Source organism: Balaenoptera ricei, chromosome 15, assembly GCF_028023285.1.
Source record: "Balaenoptera ricei isolate mBalRic1 chromosome 15, mBalRic1.hap2, whole genome shotgun sequence".
Classification (NCBI taxonomy): Eukaryota; Metazoa; Chordata; class Mammalia; order Artiodactyla; family Balaenopteridae; genus Balaenoptera; species Balaenoptera ricei.
Genome location: NC_082653.1, coordinates 73,188,165 through 73,205,996, shown reverse-complemented (window position 1 = coordinate 73,205,996; position 17,832 = coordinate 73,188,165). Strand labels below are relative to the sequence as shown.

The following is a 17,832-nucleotide window of genomic DNA, read 5'->3' as shown; positions in this document are numbered from 1 at the left end:
GCTACCATGGCACTTCTCAAGGTGTAAAAAATGTCAACAAGTAAATAAGATAATTTCAGATAAGGATAGGTGTAAGAAGGAAATAGGGCCAGATGATGCAACAGGGAGTGGCTATGGTTGGGAGCTTCTTTAATGTGGGCAGGGAAGGCATCTCTTAGGATATAATATATGAGATGAAACTTGAATGATGAGAAAAAGTTAGCCATTTGAAAATCTAGACGAAGAATGTTCCAGACAGAACTACAGAGACTTTAAGGTGAGATTAAGCTTGGCATGTTTGAGGAAAAGAAAGAAGGCTTGTGTGGCTGGAGCCAAGTGAGTTAATGGAAATGTAGTGTGGGAGTTGGAGAAGAGGCAGGCAGGGCCAGATTATGGCTGGAACTCTAGCAAAAGGCAAGGCGTGCTTCCCCTAATTCAGAGAATCAGTGAGGAGACTCAGCTGGGAGCAGCGAAAGTCCCTACTGGAAGGTCCTCCTACTGTGGGAGGACTTTGGAACAGATGCTTGCAAAAGGAGGAACATGTACAAGTATCTGTCTGGAATCAGAGCTAGTTCTTGTTCTTGAGAATCTCACAGTCTAGTAAAGAAGGTGATTTTAAAATATATATGTATATGATATATATATTATATACATATGAAAAGGAAACAATAGGTGTTCTGGCAACTCCCTGGAAGGGAGTGGATATTGGGTGCAGGCCTCACCAAAGAGATAAACGTAAAGGACCTTCAGAGATGAGTGGGAGTTTGCCAGATGGACAAAGAGGTAGCAGTTTGTGGGACTGTAAGCTCTCGTGAAGAGCACATCATGTTCCAAGGACATCGTTCACCAAAGTATTGAGTGAGCCTTATTGTGTGCCAGGCCTCTTTTAGGACTGGGAGGTAGAAAGTTGAATTTGGAAGTCTTTATCTTACTTCTCACTATTCTGCATTTCACTATTTGCCTTCAGCCTCACTAGAAGTTTACTTGAGTTCTTGAATCCCAAGGACTGGTGCATAGAACACGCCATCCGCCATCCCATCTCCCACCTCCTCCTTTCTTGGCTTGTTCCAAATCATTCTTTACGTCTTAACATAATTGCCACTTCTCTGGAGAGGCATTGAATCATGTGGGAGTCTCTCCTGCATGCCTGCTTCCTGCATAGTCTTTACCACGCTTGAAAATATTTGTTCAATGTCTAGCTTCTGCGTAGAAACTGAGGGCAGAAACTTTGTCTTATTCATCTTTCTATGCCCAGTACCCAGCACACAGTAGGTAATGCTGTTGAGTGTCTCTTTATCCTAAAGAAGCTCTAGATGTGTTAAGGGAGCTTAACACATCAGATGAAGGGGGTTCTAACCCAGGCTGGAGGTTTAGGGAAGGCTTCTGGGAGGAAGTAACACTTGAGGTGTTTGGATAGGTTAACACGTTGGGAAGGGGGGCATTCCAAGTTACAAAAACAGAATATTTAAGAGGCACGGGTCTGAAACCACACAAGTGGAAGGCCTTGAATGCCATCTAAGGAGTTAAGTTTTATAGAGAGGACATGCGCATATACGGCAGGGTTTTATTTTTGTTTTGTTTTGTTTTAAATTTATTTATCTATTTATTTACTTTTGGCTGTGTTGGGTCTTCGTTTCTGTGCAAGGGCTTTCTCCAGTTGCGGAGAGCGGGGGCCACTCTTCATCGCGATGCGCGGGCCTCACTGTCGCAGCCTCTCCCGTTGCGGAGCACAGGCTCCAGACGCGCAGGCTCAGTAGTTGTGGCTCACGGGCCTAGCCGCTCCGCGGCATGTGGGATCCTCCCGGACCGGGGCACGAACCCGTGTCCCTTGCATTGGCAGGCGGATTCCTAACCACTGCGCCACCAGGGAAGCTCCCGGCAGGGTTTTTAATAGGGGAGTGAAGTGGTCAGATTTTACAAAGTTCACTGCAGACTAGCTTGGAGGCCGACCTGGTAGGGAGGTGAGACACGGCAACCAGCAGGGAGGATCTTCCCAAAGCCCCAAAGGCCTCCATTCAGGTCTATGGGTGTTTGTGTGCACTTAAGGACAGAAGCCGCTGAGAACTCCAGGCCTGAACTCAAAATTCTGGGATTTCGAATCTGTTTAACAACTTGGCAGGGGTGCGAGGACTGGGAGGAGCCGCGCTGCAGCAAGCTTTCATTGGTTTCTAAGGAAGCCCGGCCGACGGTTAAGATGTCGCGAGAGCTTCTACCCGGGGACCGTTCCCGCACGTAAATTAGCTGAGACGCCAAGCCAGCGAAGTTGTAGGGAGTCTTGTACTTCATTTCTTAGATGGGTGAACCGCCCTAGTCTTTTTTGTCCCTGGCCAATCAGGTCAGTTCCTTTTTCCCCTTCCTCCCTATTGGCGCCCTCCTCGGAAAAAGCTAGGAGTTGGAGTCCTGCACCTAATGACGCATGGGTGGCTGGGAAATACGGTTGCCTTTTCTGGGGGATAGAGACATCCCCTTTGCCCTGCCTTTGGGCTATGCAGCCAAATGACCTGTTTCTCGACAAATAAAAAAAGGGTCGCAGGGAGGTGGGGTTTCCCAGAAGGCAGAACATCAGTGTCGGGGTCTTCTGAGCTGGTACCAATTCCTGCCGGCCACTTTTCTCCCAGTACCTGTCGCCATAGCAACAGCGCTCGCAGAACACCCGCCCCCCCCCACCCCCCACACTCCCACCGAGTGTTTTTCCTTTTAAGGGTCGCGCTCGAGCCTGTGGCGTAGGTGGCTGCCGTGGGCAGCCAGAACTCAGGTCTGAGGCATCAGCTGACAGGCCTTGTGGCCGTTTTCTTAACCCGTTGTCAGAGCTAAAAAGCAGCTATGACAACCCAACTTCTTTGACAGGGCTCAAAGAGAGCAAGTTTACAACATGGCTTGTGGGTTTTGCCTGTGGTGACCCTTCGGCACCTTTTTCACCCCTCACCACGCACACACGCACACACGAGTCCACGCCTCAGACAAGAAGCAGTTTATTGGCGAGACACATGGAGATGTGGCTGTCAGGCCTTGGTGCTTCCCTGGCTTCTCCCCAACCCTGTACTGCCCTTCTCCCAGTGTATCTCTGCTGCTGTCCACCGGGACCTGGGCTTAGCATCCAGGGCAGATGACTGCTCTTACTGCTGTCTCTGACCTATTCTGCCATGTCCAGGTGTCAGGGCAGTTTGGGCTTCTCCAGGGCAGATAGGTCTGGCCTCTCCAAGTGTCCTCTTCCTGGCTAAGACCACGTCCAGCGGCCTGAGGCTGGGTACTGCCTGCCTCACAACAATACTCTCACCATCAGTAGGGTGGTCAAGATGGCCCTGCCTCACTCTGTCACCCTAAACCTCAGAAGTCTCATTGTTGCAGCTCATAGGTCTAACAAACCCTGGTTCAGGGTGCTGGTCTCTCAGGGGCAAGGTTGGGAGGGGTCAATTTACAGGTTAAGAGGCAGCAGGAATTTAGAGTTCTTTAAGGGCCCTCAGGCTAAGGTCAGTTTATTCATCAACAAATATTTATTGCCTACTGTATACTAGGCAGTGTTCTAGAAGCTGGGGGTATAAACCACACTGGCAAGGTCCTGACTGAGCCCAGCCAGGAGTTTCCTGAGCTTCAAGGTCATTGTCTCCAAATCTCTATTGCTATCTATCCACTCCTTTCTCCCATTTGTTTCTTCCCCTCCTTCTCCCTCCCACCGCCTCCCAGGCCCTTTCTTCTCTGCTTAAGCGGCAGATACCCCCCCCTTTGGTCTCCTGGGCCTCCACCCTCCCTGGACCCCATCATTCCAGTCCCGTTGGTGGCTCCTCTTTGAGGGGCCTTGCCTGACCATCCCCTATCCCAAAGGGCCTCAAGACCAGGTGCCCACGCTGGTGCTTGATGCGGGCAGAACTGTCACCAAAACCCTTGCCACACTCTGCACACTTGTATGGCTTCTCCCCGGTGTGTGTGCGCCTATGTTTGACTAGATCTGAGCTCCGGGGAAACTCCTTCCCACAGAAGCCACACACGTGGGGCTGGCTGGGCCCAGAGGGCTGAGCCCGGACTCGGGATCGAGGGGCCGTGGGTGCTGGGCCAGGGGGGTTGTGTGGCCTCAGGAGAGTGGATGGTGGCGGTGGCTGAGCCCGTTCACCACGGTGGGTGCGGAGGTGCTTGACTCGGGCGGAGCTGTCGGCAAAACCCTTGCCGCATTCAGGGCAGAGGTAGGGTTTTTCCCCCGTGTGTACACGATGGTGTTTCACCAGGTCCGAGCTTCGGCGGAAACCCTTGCCACACTCAGGGCACTTGTGGGGCTTATCACCTGCCAGCGGTGGAGGCGGCTCCCCAGCCTGTGGGCCCCCAGGCTCCGGCTCCAAGCCAGGCAGGCCGAAAGGGCCATCACCCGAGTGCGAAGGGCTTCGAGGCGTCAGCGGGGGGCTGGTGCCGAGGGGAGGTGGGGGTGGGCTTGAGCTGGGGGGTGGGCTGGGGATCAGGGGGGCGAGGGGGTAGCCTGGGAAGCTGAAGTCCTGGGGCTCCGCGTGAGTGAGGCGGTGGCGGAAAAGGGTGGAGCTGAGGCTGAAGGTGCGGGCACACTCCGGACAGGCATGAGGCCTCTCGCCACTGTGCGTGCGGAGGTGCTTGACCCGGGCAGAGCTGTCAGCGAAGCCCTTGCCACACTCGGGGCAGAGGTAAGGCTTCTCTCCTGTGTGCACCCGCAGGTGCTTCACCAGATCTGAGCCCCTGGCAAACTCCTTTCCACACACATCACAGCCGAAAGGCTTGGGCCCCAGGTGACTGCGCTGGTGGCTCAGGAGGCTGCAGCTGAGCACAAATCTTTTGCCACAGTCGGTGCAGATGTATGGCTTGTCCTGGGCCTTAGGTCCCTGTGCGGCTGCCGTGGCTGCTCGAGATGGCTGCCGTCGGGGCACCACGGGCCGGGGGGGCTGCTCCCCCCGGTGTGTCCGCTGGTGCTTTATGCGGGCAGAACTGTCGCCAAAGCCCTTGCCACAGACCCCGCACTTGTAGGGCTTCTCGCCCGTGTGTGTCCGCTGGTGTTTCACCAGGTCAGAGCTCTGCCGGAAGCTCTTGCCGCACTCACCGCAGATGGTGGGGCGCTCACCAGCAGGGATCCTGGACCGAGGAATCTTTGGGGGGCCCTGGGCTGGTGGCCGGGCTCTGTAGGGCTTTTCACCACTATGAGTTCGCTGGTGTTTGATGCGGGCAGAGCTATCGCCAAAGCCCTTGCCACAGACCCCGCACTTGTAGGGCTTCTCCCCTGTGTGGGTTCGCTGGTGTTTCACCAGATCTGACATCTGCCGAAAGCTCTTGCCACACTCGCCGCACACGGCAGCCCGATCACTAGCCTGGCCCCAGCGTGGTTCTCCCAGGAGCCGAGGGCCTCTGTCCCGGGCCTGTGGTTTCCCAGGTCCCACTCTCTGGACCCACAAGTCATCCCAGGTCTGAATGCCTTCGGGTTTGAGAGAGGCATTTCCTACTTCATGACCTGGGGCCAAATCTTCCTCTTCCTTGAACCCCAAGTCATCCTCCTGTGGGGCATGTTCAAACTCATCTGGCTGAGAAATCTCCACGTTCTCACTCCCTAGACCTGGGGAAAGAAAAAGGAGTTGTAGACCCTGCCCTTTGGCTCAGCCCCTATCTTTGATAGCAACCTCCCCAGAAAGGCGTCCTTGACCATCTGTGGTTGCAAGGATCTCTCTTGCTCTCTCTCCTCTGAATTTCTGAAGCACTTATTATTGTCTGTGCCTCTCAGTAACAGTAACTTCCTTTTACCGTGCCCTTCACATGTGCCAATAACTTAACCAAGCATTACTGAATCCTTGCAAACAATCCTATGAGGTAATACTGTTAACTACCCCCATTTTACCAACATGGAGACTCCGAGAATTTAAGTCACTTGCTCAAAGTTATAAAGTAGCAAAACCAGGTTTCTAACTCAGGTCTGTCTGATTCTCAAGCCTGTGTTAAGCCCTACATTATACTGCCTCTATTTGGAAAGCCTGGTATTTGCTAATTACATTATATCTTTTTTATATTAGCCCAGTCTGTAACTTATTACTTCAATCATCTTGTGTGTACCTGAGAGGATCCAGACACACACCTGTCCCTCAGGATGGGTAGGAGAGATAAGGCACAAAAAATTATAATTGCAGGCTCAGAATAACTGTGCTGTCACGAGAGAGAGGAAATAAAGAGACAGGGCTGGGCTTTAACAGCAGAGAAAAGAGTAAACCATGGAAAGGGATGCTGAGACTAGATTAAGCATGTAAGATCTAGATTGAACACTAGACTAAGGCTTTTAATTAGTAGCAGAAGGGAGCTAGGGAAGGTTTTTGTTAAGGGAGACAGGATTAGATCTGGACTTAGATCAATGTGGCTGCACAGTGCATCACTGGAGAGAAAAGGGCTGAGGGGAGGCTGCTGCAATTGCCAGGATGAGACAGAATGAGGCCTGAAGTAGGGCAGAGGCAGCAAGCCTGCTGATCACTGTCGGGGACGGGGAGGGAGTCCTTGAAATGATGCCCCTCAAGGCCTGGCGCATAGTAGGTGCTCAGAAACACTGGCTCCGTCCCTCGGCTTTTGCTCCCCTCCTCCCCGCCCGCCCCCCCACCCCCACCCCCACCCCAGGAAGCACAGTTCATGTCCGATTTTTCTGGGTCTGGGCCAGGCAGAGCCCAGCACCGGGGTCCCCACCCAGCCATTACCTACCCACGGCGGTGCACCGCTTTGGCCCTCACCTGTGCGGGTGCCTCTCAGCTGCTCCCTGTCCTCTGAGCCACGGAGATCCGCGCCCCAGGGCCCCACCGAGCGCTCCATCGCTGGCACGCCGCCCTGAGCAAGGGGACAGACACAATTTCACAGTCACACAGCCATGTGCGGACGGCGGCGCCCTGCCCTCTGCTGGCCGGCACGGGCACCGGGCAGCGTTCGGGTCCGAGGTGCGGGGCGCGGCTCCCGGTGATCCCCGCCCGCGCCGCCAGCCGCCCCTGCACCTGCTGCTCCTTCCGGCGCGCAGCCGCTCCCCTTCTCCTCCCGCCGCCGCCGCTGCAGCAGCCGCCTCCGCCACCCCGGCACCCTCCGGAGCTCCTCGGCGGGGCTCCGGTGCCCGCGCCGCCGACGGCTCGGGGATGCGGGCTCGGCGCCAAACGAGGAGGGGGGCTCAGTCCCAGGCGTTCCCCTGGGGCGGCCGCCGGGGGCGGGGACGGGAAGCGGAAGCGCCGGGCGGCACCCGGCCGCTCTAGGACCTTGGAGGAGCTGCACGCTTGTGGGGGCTGCCCGCGTCCTCCAGAGCTCGGTGGCCGGCGGGCAGCCGCGTGCCGCGGAGAGGGCTACTCTGAGCCGAGGACAGTTGCCCGAACTCGGTGGTATTAACCGTGTGCCTCCTGGGCTGGAGCTGGATGTGGTGGGCCGAAGACTTCCTAATTGTCGCTGTGTCGGGCCACCCGCGCCGACCTCCGGAGCTGGCCGACAGCGCCAGCCACCCCGGCCCGGAGAGACAAAGAGAGATCCCAAGGCAGACCCAGGGAAAGGGGTGGTGGAAAGACCAAGGCAGACAAAGGGCGGCAGAGGGCGGCGGAGACCCCAGATGGGGCGGGGGCGGGGCGCCGAGACACGGGAAACAAAGCGGGGCCGATCGGCTAGGCCGAGGGCCGCGCGTGGGGGCTGGGCTGGGGGAGACCGAGGCAGTAGCGGGAGCTAGTGGCAGACGCCAGATAAATGCTGAGGAGAAGCAGGCCGATGGACACAGACCTGGATCCGGAGTCGTAACCTAAGAGCCCTGAATCAGAGAGGATGGAAAGGCAGAGAGACAGAGACTGCAGCAGACCAAAAACACAGGAGCAAAAGATTGGCCGCCAGAAACAAACACACGTAGAAACAGATAAGAGAGACATAAAGTCATTGAAGCAGAGTCGGAAGAACTACAAGAAAAGGCAGGGAACCTGGAGAGAAACAGAGGCAGAGGAACGAAGAGTGAAACAGGCAGAGACAAAGAGAAACAGGGACACGAAGAAAGAGGCCATGGGGAGACTAGGGACAGGTCTACAGCCCTACCAAGGGAGCCCAGGGAGAGGCTAAAACATTAAACCCTGTTTCCCAGCTTGGTGGGGCCCTGGCTGGGGCTGTGTTCCAGTGGTCCCAGGGGTGTGATCCCCAGTATCTGTACTCTGGGCAAGGTTGCCTTTGGGGAGGGGGTGGGGTGCCTGTAAGTGTCTGCAGCCCATCTAATGATGGAGAGGGGTAACCAAGGTTTGTATATTAATTAACATTTATTAGCACATCAGTGCTATGTCAAGAGTTTGACAAAGAGATGAAACATGTGTTAAGAGTTGTCCTTGGGGTGCTACCAGTTTAAAGGGGCAAGCACACAAATCATGATAAATAAGAACTCTAAGGGCGTGAGAGAGTTACGTTCACCGATTCAAGATAGTAGGAAGAGTTCTCATTTGTGGGAATGAATCTGTGTGGTTTTGTGTACCTGGTATGCATGAATGTTAGACACGGATAAAGATGGAGCACAAATCAATCAACACATACTTACGGATCATCAACCATAAGTCTAGACCCTGGAAATACAAAGAAATCCCTCAGGGAGCTCTCTCTACTCAGTAGAACATGGAGACATACAGATGATGTGACAGATTGTACACCGACCTAATAAAGATGTGATAGGAATGTAGTACAGAGAGAGAGAGACCTGTAGAGTTTAGTGGCTGTAGACACTGACTTTAAGTTCATTCATGCAGAGTTTGATTCCTGACCTTGTCATTTGCTCCCATTTAACCTTGGGTGGGGAAGTTACTTCTGTTTCCTGAACTGTAAAATGGGGATAATACTTAATTTGAATGGTTGAGGTGTAAAGTACTTAGTAAAAAATATCAGTTATTACTCTTTGGGCTGAAGTAACCAAGGAAGAAGGTGGCATTTTTGAGCTGATCCTTTCAGGACAGGTAAGATTTCAGCCAAGTCCAGAGCCTGGCTGAAGTGGGCCTAAAATGAAGAACTCCAGGCAGAGGGAATGAAATGAACAATGGCCCACATACTAATTGAAAACCTACTATGTGCTAGAAGCTTGGGATCCAAAGATAATTAATATCTATCCTCAAAGAGGAAGATAGATAATAGTTCTGTTTTAATGTGTCAAAAGTTTACATAATAGGAAAGTAGTGGAAGCTGCAGATGAGATGGTAAGTTAATCATCTGTTCCATGAACATTTCCCGGGGGTCCAATATGTGCCAGGCACATGTGCTGGGAAACAGAGGTAAGAGGGTACCAAACTGGCAAAGAGCCAGCCCCTCTTGGAGGAAACCCCCAAAGGCTGGCCAGCCTGCATGCCATACTCACTTGGAGAGCTAGCTCTGACTTTGAGAAGACAAAGCCTGGAGTTATTGGGTCTGAACCTGAACTCAGGTCTAAAGACACAGAAACCCTTCCAGGGACGTCTGGTAGGGCCATAGGTAGCTATGAAGATATGATGGAGAGATGAAAAAGAACTAATCCAGATGATTATTAAATGGAAAGACTGCTGTCTACCATTCACTGCCCCATAGGAAACTCAAGGTGGGATCTTCCTTTCTACAAACAGGCCCCAAACCTTATCACAGGAATGATTGGGCATAATTTGTTGGAGTTAATAAGCATGTAAATAGAATATTGTGTCACTGCTAATTCATATCATCTCTGCACTTAACCAAGCCAAGAGCCTTTTCTGAGGGCATTTATTAGTATGCACAAATGCCTTAAATATGTGACTTCCTTTGACTCAGTAATTCCCCTTATAGAAATGAGGCCCGAGGAAATGGTTGGACAAGTGCACAATGATAGCACCATAAACACAGTCATCCCAGCTCAGCGTTGTTTATCACAGGGAAGAATGGGAATCAGCCTGAATACTAAGCATCTAGAAAAATGATAATGTAGATGTGTATTTATGATCATAGACATAACATATAAAGTGACAAAGACAGGTTTCCAAAGTTATGTTATCCTAGTTTTGTGAATATATATTTATTCATATGTATAGGCATATGAGAAAATCTAGAAGGATGAAAATCAAAATGAGGATATATCATGGAATGATATTAGATGTAAATTTTTCTAACCATTTGCATTTGCTAATTTTTCCATGAGAATATGTATTGGTTATACAGTAAATAAATGAATATAAATGCCATTTTTTCTTTTTTTCTTTTTTTTATTGAGGTATAGTTGATTTACAATATTATGTAAATTTCAGGTGTACAACATAGTGATTCACAATTTTTTTTGTAAATATTTATTTTATTTATTTTCCTTATCTTTTTGGCTGCGTTGGGTCTTAGTTGCGGCACATGGGATCTTTGTTGAGACATGTGGGATCTTTCATTGCGGCGTGCGGTCTCTTCTTTGTGGCGCTTAGGCTTCTCTCTAGTTGTGGCGTGCAGGTTTTCTCTCTCTAGTTATGGCGCGCAGGCTCCAGAGTATGTGGGCTCTGTAGTTTGCGGCACGTGGGCTCTCTCGTTGAGGCACGAGGGCTCAATAGTTGTGGCGCGTGGGCTTAGTTCCCCCGAGGTATGTGGGATCTTAGCTTCCCAAACAGGGATCAAACCCACGTCCCCTGCATTGGAAGGCGGATTCTTTACCACTGGACCACCAGGCAAGTCCCAGTGATTCACCATTTTTAAAGATTATACTGCATTTATAGTTATTATAAATTGGCTGTATTTCCTGTGCTGTACAATATATCCTTGTAACTTATTTTAGTTTGTACCTCTTAATCTCTCAGCCCTATCTTGCCCTTCTCCTTTCTCTCTCCCCACTAGTTTATTCTCTAGATGTGAGTCTGTTTCTGTTTTGTTGTATTTGATAGTTATTTTTTATTTTTTATATTCCATATATAAGCGATAATATATAGTATTTGTCTTTGTCTGACTTATTTCACTAAACATAATACCCTCCAAGTTCATCCATATTGTTGCAAATGGCAAAATTTCATTCATTTTTATGGCTGAGTAGGTAGTATTCCATTGCGTGTGTGTGTGTTGGTGTATGTATATATATATGTATATATATTTTATATATGTATATATAGTACCACATCTTCTTTATCCATTCATCTGTTGATGGACACTTAGGTTGCTTCCATATCTTGGCTATTGTAAACACTGCTGCTATGAACATTGGGGTGCACGTATCTTTTTGAATTAGTGTTTTCGTTTTCTTCGGATATATACCCAGGAGTGCTATTGCTGGATCATATGGTAGTTCTATTTTTAGTTGTTTGCAGAACCTCCATACTGTTTTCCACATTGGCTACACCAATTTACATTCCCACCAACAGTGTACAGGGGTTCCCTTTTCTCCACATCTTGCCAATATTTGTTATTTGTGGTCTTTTGATGATAGCCATTCTGACAGGTGTGTGCATGTTATTTTCTTAAATATTATTGAATAATTCAGGGAAGAGCTGATTAGAGTCTGAACCCAGGGCAGGGGCAAGACAGTGAAGGGTGTAGAGAGGAGGGGCCAATTTTTCTCATCGATAGAAAGGACTTGGAAACCAATTGGATATACTTGTGGAGAGCAAAGGAAGGAGTTCAGAGTTTTAACTAGGATGGTAGGGCTGCTCAGCCTGGTGAGAAATGCAGGGGGAAGGGTTGTGGTGCAGGGGGAAGGGTATAATTATCCCTTCCCTTGGCTTCTCAAAGTACTCTGTTTATCTCCTTATTACACTACATTTTTAGCACCAGTGCTGTGTGTCACACTTGCTTGTGGCTGTCTCCGTCTCCCCAGAGGGCGGCAACCCTGGCTGATTCACGCTGTCTGGATTCTCAGCAACTAATCCAGAAGAGCAGTCGCTAGATTGGAGCTAGTGGCACTGTTGCACCCATCAGCTCATGTAATAGCAATAACTAGCGTTATGTGTGAGCGCATCTTTTATGCCAGGCACTGCTAAGAACTTTATATGTGTTAGATATGTAATCCTCATCATGTCCCTATGAAGTGAAATTATTAATGGCATTATTTAACAGATACAGAAACGAAGTCACTGAAAGGTTAAAGATGCCCAAGGTCACACGGCTCTTAATTATTATATGTCTTTATAATCATGAAACTTGAACAACTTCTGTGAATTCAGTGTGGTGGGAGCATCCAATCCCATATGGTAGATGAGGAAAGTAAGGCCCAGAGAGGTGATTTTTCCAAGGTTACATGAAGGGAGCAGTACTAGAAATGAGGTTGAAGTAAGGAAAAGGTGGTAGCATGGATGGATCTTAAAAGATAGTGCTGATTGAAAAAAATTAACAAACAGAAATACATATTAATATATACATATATAGCTATTTGTGTAAACATGTACTATGCACTGCACATTTTTCAAAATGTGTACAAACTAAAAAATTACACATTAAGCACATTAGAGTGGTTGCCTTAGGCTGAGGAGAGGAAATGAGTGAGCTATGAGGTGGTATAACAGAGCACCGCAGACTAGGAGTCTTAATCAACAGATGTTTATTTTCTCATAGTTCTGGAGACTGGAAGTCCGAGATCAAAATGCCAGCAGGGTTGGTTTCTGGTGTGGCCTCTTTTCTTGGGTTGCAGACAGCCACCTTCTCACTCTGTCCTCACATGGCCTTTCCTTTGTGCATGCGCAGAGAGAGATTGCTGGTGTCCCTTCTTATAAGGACACCAGACCTAGAGAATCAGGGCCCCACCCTTCTGACCTCATTTAACCTTAATTTCCTCCTTAAAGGTCTTACCTCCAAATATAGTCACGTTGGGGGTTAGGGCTCCAACACATGAAGTGGGGAGTAGGGGGACACAATTCAGTCCATAACAGGGGCTAAATGGGAAATAATAAATAGAACCATGAAGAATAGAGAAAGAAAATGGGGTTGGAGCAATAGGCAGGATCCAGATTGAGCAAGGCCTTATAGGTCATACTAAGCGGACTCGCTTTAAAGGTTCAGAGAGGTCACTCAGTTCATAAATGCTAAAGCTAGGGTATGTGTGTGTGTGTGTGTGTGTGTATATATATATATATATATATAGTATATTGTATACATAACTGATTAACTCCAAAGCCCATGTCATCCGAAACCACTCTGAGTCCTGATAACAAAATATAAATGTGTGTATTTCATCTTACTATGAAAAAAATGGAGTTCAGAGAGGGCAAATGACTTGTCCAAGGTCACACAGTAAGTGGGAGAGCTGAGGTTTGGGAAGTTCTTTCTGACTCCAAAGCCAAGCTCCTTTTACAAGTTCTGCAGCCTGCCAGCCTTTGTCCCAGACTAACTTCAATCACTCACTCTTTCATGCATTCATTTATCTAGTATATTATTTATTGGCACCTTCTTTGTTCCAGGCCCTGTGCAAGACGCCAGGGATATAGAAATTAGGAAGACATGGTCCCTGTCCTCAGAAAACTCAGCCGGGAGTAGAAGAGACAGCCAGATAAGCAAAGGTGGGCATTGGAGGGGCCTGTGAAAGGTGCTGGGGAGTCCAGAGGATGGAAAATGACTCTGCCTGGGGTGGTTGGGGAAGGTTTCATAGAGGAGGAAGAGCCCTTTGAATCAAACCCTAGAAGGGTAAAGAGGAGTTCACCTGGTGCAGAAGAAGGTAAAGTTCAATATACACAGAGGCTAGGATATGGGCACTCAGTAAGGGTGAGTGAAAGATGGGGTGATGAGGTCAGATGGGGGAGGCTTTGGCTGCCAAGTCAGGACTCAGACTTGATTCTGAGATCACTGGGAAGCCCATGAAGGGTTTCAAGCAGGGGAGTGCCTTGGCCAGGATTCTGAAGGACAGTCTCTCTGGCTGTGGTGTCCAAAGACCTGAAGTCCTTTTAAGAATCCAGTGTATGAGCTGGCGAGGAAAATTGATGGCCCCTCCCACCCTCAGTCTTTGTTATGGCTTTTGGTCCACTCCTTGGAACTTTTTTTTTTAACCACCTCTGTCAAAGCCTTCATCTCACTTGCTAGAGAGACCAACCCACTTCCTTCCTCTCTGCTTACACCCTACCTCCCACCAGGGTGATGGGGTTACAATGGGGCTTGGAATAAAGGTGTACAGAGAACAGAGGGGTTGAAGCTTCCTATTGGGGTTATGGGCAAAGGTATCCATGAATTCAGGACCACCGCTGTTCTTGGTCTCGGCTTTTCCCACCTCTCTGGGCCAATTTGAGCATCTCAGCTTCCTACATTGCCCGCCCCCTTGTTTGCCACCCTCAACTTCCTGCCCCACCAGAGGAAGTGGGGAGAGACAGCAGGTGCAGCGACAGCTATCGGGGCCATGGTGAGTCTTTATGCCCAGGAATCCAGGTATCTCTGCCCCCAGTCCCCAACCCCCAGGCTAGCCAGGTCAACCCACAATAGGTTGACTTCTCCTAGCCTCTGAGATCAGGTTATCCTGGGGGCCCTGCCTGCTGCCCCCAGCAGCCTCGTATTGTCCTTCCCCTGCCAACAGGACAAGGAGTATGTGGGTTTCGCCGCCCTCCCCAACCAGCTGCATCGCAAGTCCGTCAAGAAGGGGTTTGACTTCACACTCATGGTGGCAGGTCTGGGGGTTTTGGAGAGGGGCCTGGCAAGGGGTCCTCAAGAGACCTTGGCTGTTCCCTCACCTGACCAGTTGGGCCTGTCTTGTCCACAGGGGAGTCAGGCCTGGGAAAATCTACCCTCATCAACAGCCTATTTCTCACCAACCTCTATGAGGATCGGCAAGTCCCAGAGGCCAGGGGTAAGACCCCCTCCCCACCGTGCTCTCCAGGCACTCTGACCCCCTCCTCCCATGTCCCTAGACTGCACTCTCTTCCTTTCCCTCTGGGTTTCCCATGACGTTCTGGGGGACTCAGGCGGCTCACTGCTTTTCTCCGAGACTCACTCTCCTCCCCTGAAAAATGGGTGGAGGCAACTGTGAGTCTGAGAAAGGAAATTAGTCCTGCCTCAGGCCCCTACCCAGCTCCCTGACCTCTCCCCATCCTCATAGCTCGCTTGACACAAACACTGACCATCGAGCGCCGGGGCGTGGAGATCGAGGAGGGGGGTATTAAGGTGAAGCTGACCCTGGTGGACACACCTGGCTTTGGGGACTCAGTGGACTGTTCAGACTGGTGAGGAATGGGGGAGGACCCGGGGCTCAGCTTCCCAATGTGGCTACTCTGTGGAGACTGAGGGGTCAGATTCAGGGCTGGTCTGCCCTGCCCTACCCCCCACCCCCCGCCAAAGGTGGGGCCTGTTTCTGGTGGCCTTGTGGCCCAAAGTGCCCTGTGCTTCCCAACATCTCACCTGCCAGTTTCCTCTGACGTCTTTGGTTGGAGCCAAAGAAACTACTTCCCACACCCACAGTGCTGGCTAGCCTTGTCCCCTTCCCTGTGCTGTGGTCCCTGTTCTCTGACTTTCCGCTCTCTCCCCACACCCCAGCTGGCTGCCCGTGGTGCGCTTCATTGAGGAGCAATTTGAGCAGTATCTTCGGGATGAGAGTGGCCTGAACAGGAAGAACATCCAGGATTCCCGTGTCCACTGCTGCCTCTACTTCATCTCACCCTTTGGCCGGGGGTCCGAGGGGCACCCTGGGGAGTTGGGACATTTGGGGAGGGCCGGAGGGGGAGTGTCTCTGTGCCCTGAAACTGAGCCCTGACCAATCCCTGGGTGCAGGCTCCGGCCCCTAGATGTGGCCTTCCTCCGGGCGGTGCATGAGAAGGTCAACATTATCCCAGTCATTGGCAAAGCAGATGCCCTGATGCCTAAGGAAACACAGGCCCTCAAGCAGAAGGTGTGTGGTGGCCTCTGACATTTGACCTCACATGAAGCCAAAAGTCATGATCAAAATCGAACTCAGCTTTGACTTCTTTGATCTTGGGGTAGCCCTTTTGGAGCGTGATGTGTCAGGCTAGACTGTGGAAGAAAGTTTCTGAGGAAGGTGGGTCATAAGCTGCCTAAGGAAGCCATGTCTCTGGAGGTTCGGAATAGAATCCCTGGGCTGGATGCTTGGCTAAGGCCTGTCTGAGGCCAGGGGTGTAGACATAATGACCAATGTTATCCTTCTGGCCCCAGGATGCTGACTGCCCCCACCCCCCACCTTCCCACCCCCCTGTGTCTTCAGAGCGCTTTCCCACTGTTTCCGCTTATGCCTCTCTCTCCTGGTCTTTTGGTGTCTGCTCATCTTCAAAACTTCCCATTAGGGTAACTGTCTCAGTTTTTCACCATCTACGTCTCTGTCTCTCGTTTGAGATTTCGTTTTCAGTCATCCCGTATGTCCATCTTTCACCATCTCTGTCTTTCACGTCTTCCTCTCTGTCTCTTCCACCCCGTGTCTGTATCTATATCTCACTGTCTCTGGTCATGCAATGTCTGTGGTTCACAGTCTCTGTGTTTCTCACCGTCTCTGCATCTGTCTCCTCCAAGATCCGGGAACAGTTGCAGGAGGAGGAGATCAATATCTACCAGTTCCCCGATTGTGACTCTGATGAGGATGAAGACTTCAAGAGGCAGGATGCGGAGATGAAGGTGCAGAGGCAAAGGAGGAAGGGGCAGAGAAGCCAGGGGAGGCGGATGTGGAGGTGGGAGCTGAGAAAGAGGTTTCTACCCAAAGGGGGCCAACGGTGATCGCTGACTCCTGCCCTCTAGGAAAGCATCCCTTTCGCCGTCGTCGGTTCCTGCGAAGTAGTGAGGGACGGCGGGACCCGACCGGTGAGGGGACGCCGCTACTCCTGGGGCACCGTGGAGGGTGAGTAAGGCCAGGAACGCATTCTGAGGCCAGCAGGGAGCCCAGGACGCCTCCGAGTCAACCGCACCCAACAGGTGAAGTTGGGGAGAGTTCTGGTCCCGGGGGTCCTAAAAGTCAAAAGAGGGGTCCTTGGGCAGCAGACCCGACCCAAGCTCCCCGACTCTCGCCGGTCCGCCCCCCAGTGGAGAACCCACATCACTGCGATTTCCTGAACCTGCGACGGATGCTAGTGCAGACACACCTGCAGGACCTGAAGGAGGTGACACATGATCTGCTCTACGAGGGCTACCGGGCGCGCTGCCTACAGAGCCTGGCCCGGCCTGGGGCGCGTGATCGAGCCAGCCGTAGGTGAGAGCCAGAGCTGACTCCTAGGTGCTTCCAAGGCTCCGCGCTCACCATCCATGACCCCCGCCTTCACCTTCTAGACTCCTCTCCCGGAGCCTTTCTTTCCCCACCCACTTTGCTTATGGCCCTAACCTGAAGGACATGGTCCCGCCAAACCCCAGGCCCTGCCTCGCGGCAGTGACCCACAACCACGGTTCTCGACTTTGATTCCTGTCCCTTTCCCCCACCCCCTAGTAAACTCTCCCGCCAGAGCGCCACAGAGATCCCGCTGCCCATGCTGCCTCTGGCCGACACGGAGAAGCTGATCCGCGAGAAAGACGAAGAGGTGAGCAAGCACCTCGCTTTCCCCCAGATCAAGGCCCCAAATCCTCTTCGAAGTCCCTTTCTGGCCTTGCCCAGTCCCACCGCCTGCAATCTTGCCCCGCACAGCTGCGCCGCATGCAAGAGATGCTGGAGAAGATGCAGGCCCAGATGCAGCAGAGCCAGGCTCAGGGCGAGCAGTCGGACGCTCTCTGAGACCCCCGCCCGGACCCTACTTTACCACGTCTCCGCCTTCAGTTCGTATCTTGTCCAATCCTCGAGCCCCAGGTTGCCCGGCGCTTAATCCCGGAGCCCAAACCTGTAAGGCCCGCCCTTGCAAGGGGTTAGCGGGCTAGCAGGTTCTCCCAATCCTGGAGTGTGTAGCCCCGCCTTTGGCTCCGCCCCGACCCCGCATTGGCTCCGCCCCAATCCGCCTCGGCCCACATAGCGAGGCAGAGCTTCCCTCCCATCCCCTAACTCTCCCAGCCCCGCCCCACTTCACCCAAACTGCGACTTCAATAAAAACTGAG

At 51.5% G+C, this 17,832-nt stretch overlaps 2 protein-coding genes across 2 annotated transcripts; one reads left to right on the top strand and one right to left on the bottom strand.

Annotated features, from left to right (window-relative positions):
- Positions 1–2,935: 2,935 nt before the first annotated feature.
- On the bottom strand, positions 2,936–7,128 carry ZNF48 (zinc finger protein 48). The gene is made up of 3 exons (XM_059896433.1): positions 6,945–7,128; positions 6,690–6,783; positions 2,936–5,539 (listed from the first exon to the last, which is right to left on the bottom strand). The coding sequence occupies exons 2-3, from the start codon at positions 6,766–6,768 to the stop codon at positions 3,738–3,740; spliced, it is 1,881 nt and encodes a 626-aa protein (XP_059752416.1). The 5' UTR covers positions 6,769–6,783; positions 6,945–7,128; the 3' UTR covers positions 2,936–3,737.
- On the top strand, positions 6,824–17,811 carry SEPTIN1 (septin 1). Its single transcript, XM_059898711.1, has 13 exons — positions 6,824–6,890; positions 6,968–7,316; positions 14,118–14,253; positions 14,399–14,489; positions 14,582–14,668; positions 14,918–15,041; positions 15,352–15,486; positions 15,586–15,703; positions 16,336–16,437; positions 16,558–16,657; positions 16,840–17,005; positions 17,237–17,327; positions 17,432–17,811. The coding sequence occupies exons 1-13, from the start codon at positions 6,824–6,826 to the stop codon at positions 17,516–17,518; spliced, it is 1,653 nt and encodes a 550-aa protein (XP_059754694.1). The 3' UTR covers positions 17,519–17,811.
- The last annotated feature ends 21 nt before the right edge of the window (positions 17,812–17,832 follow it).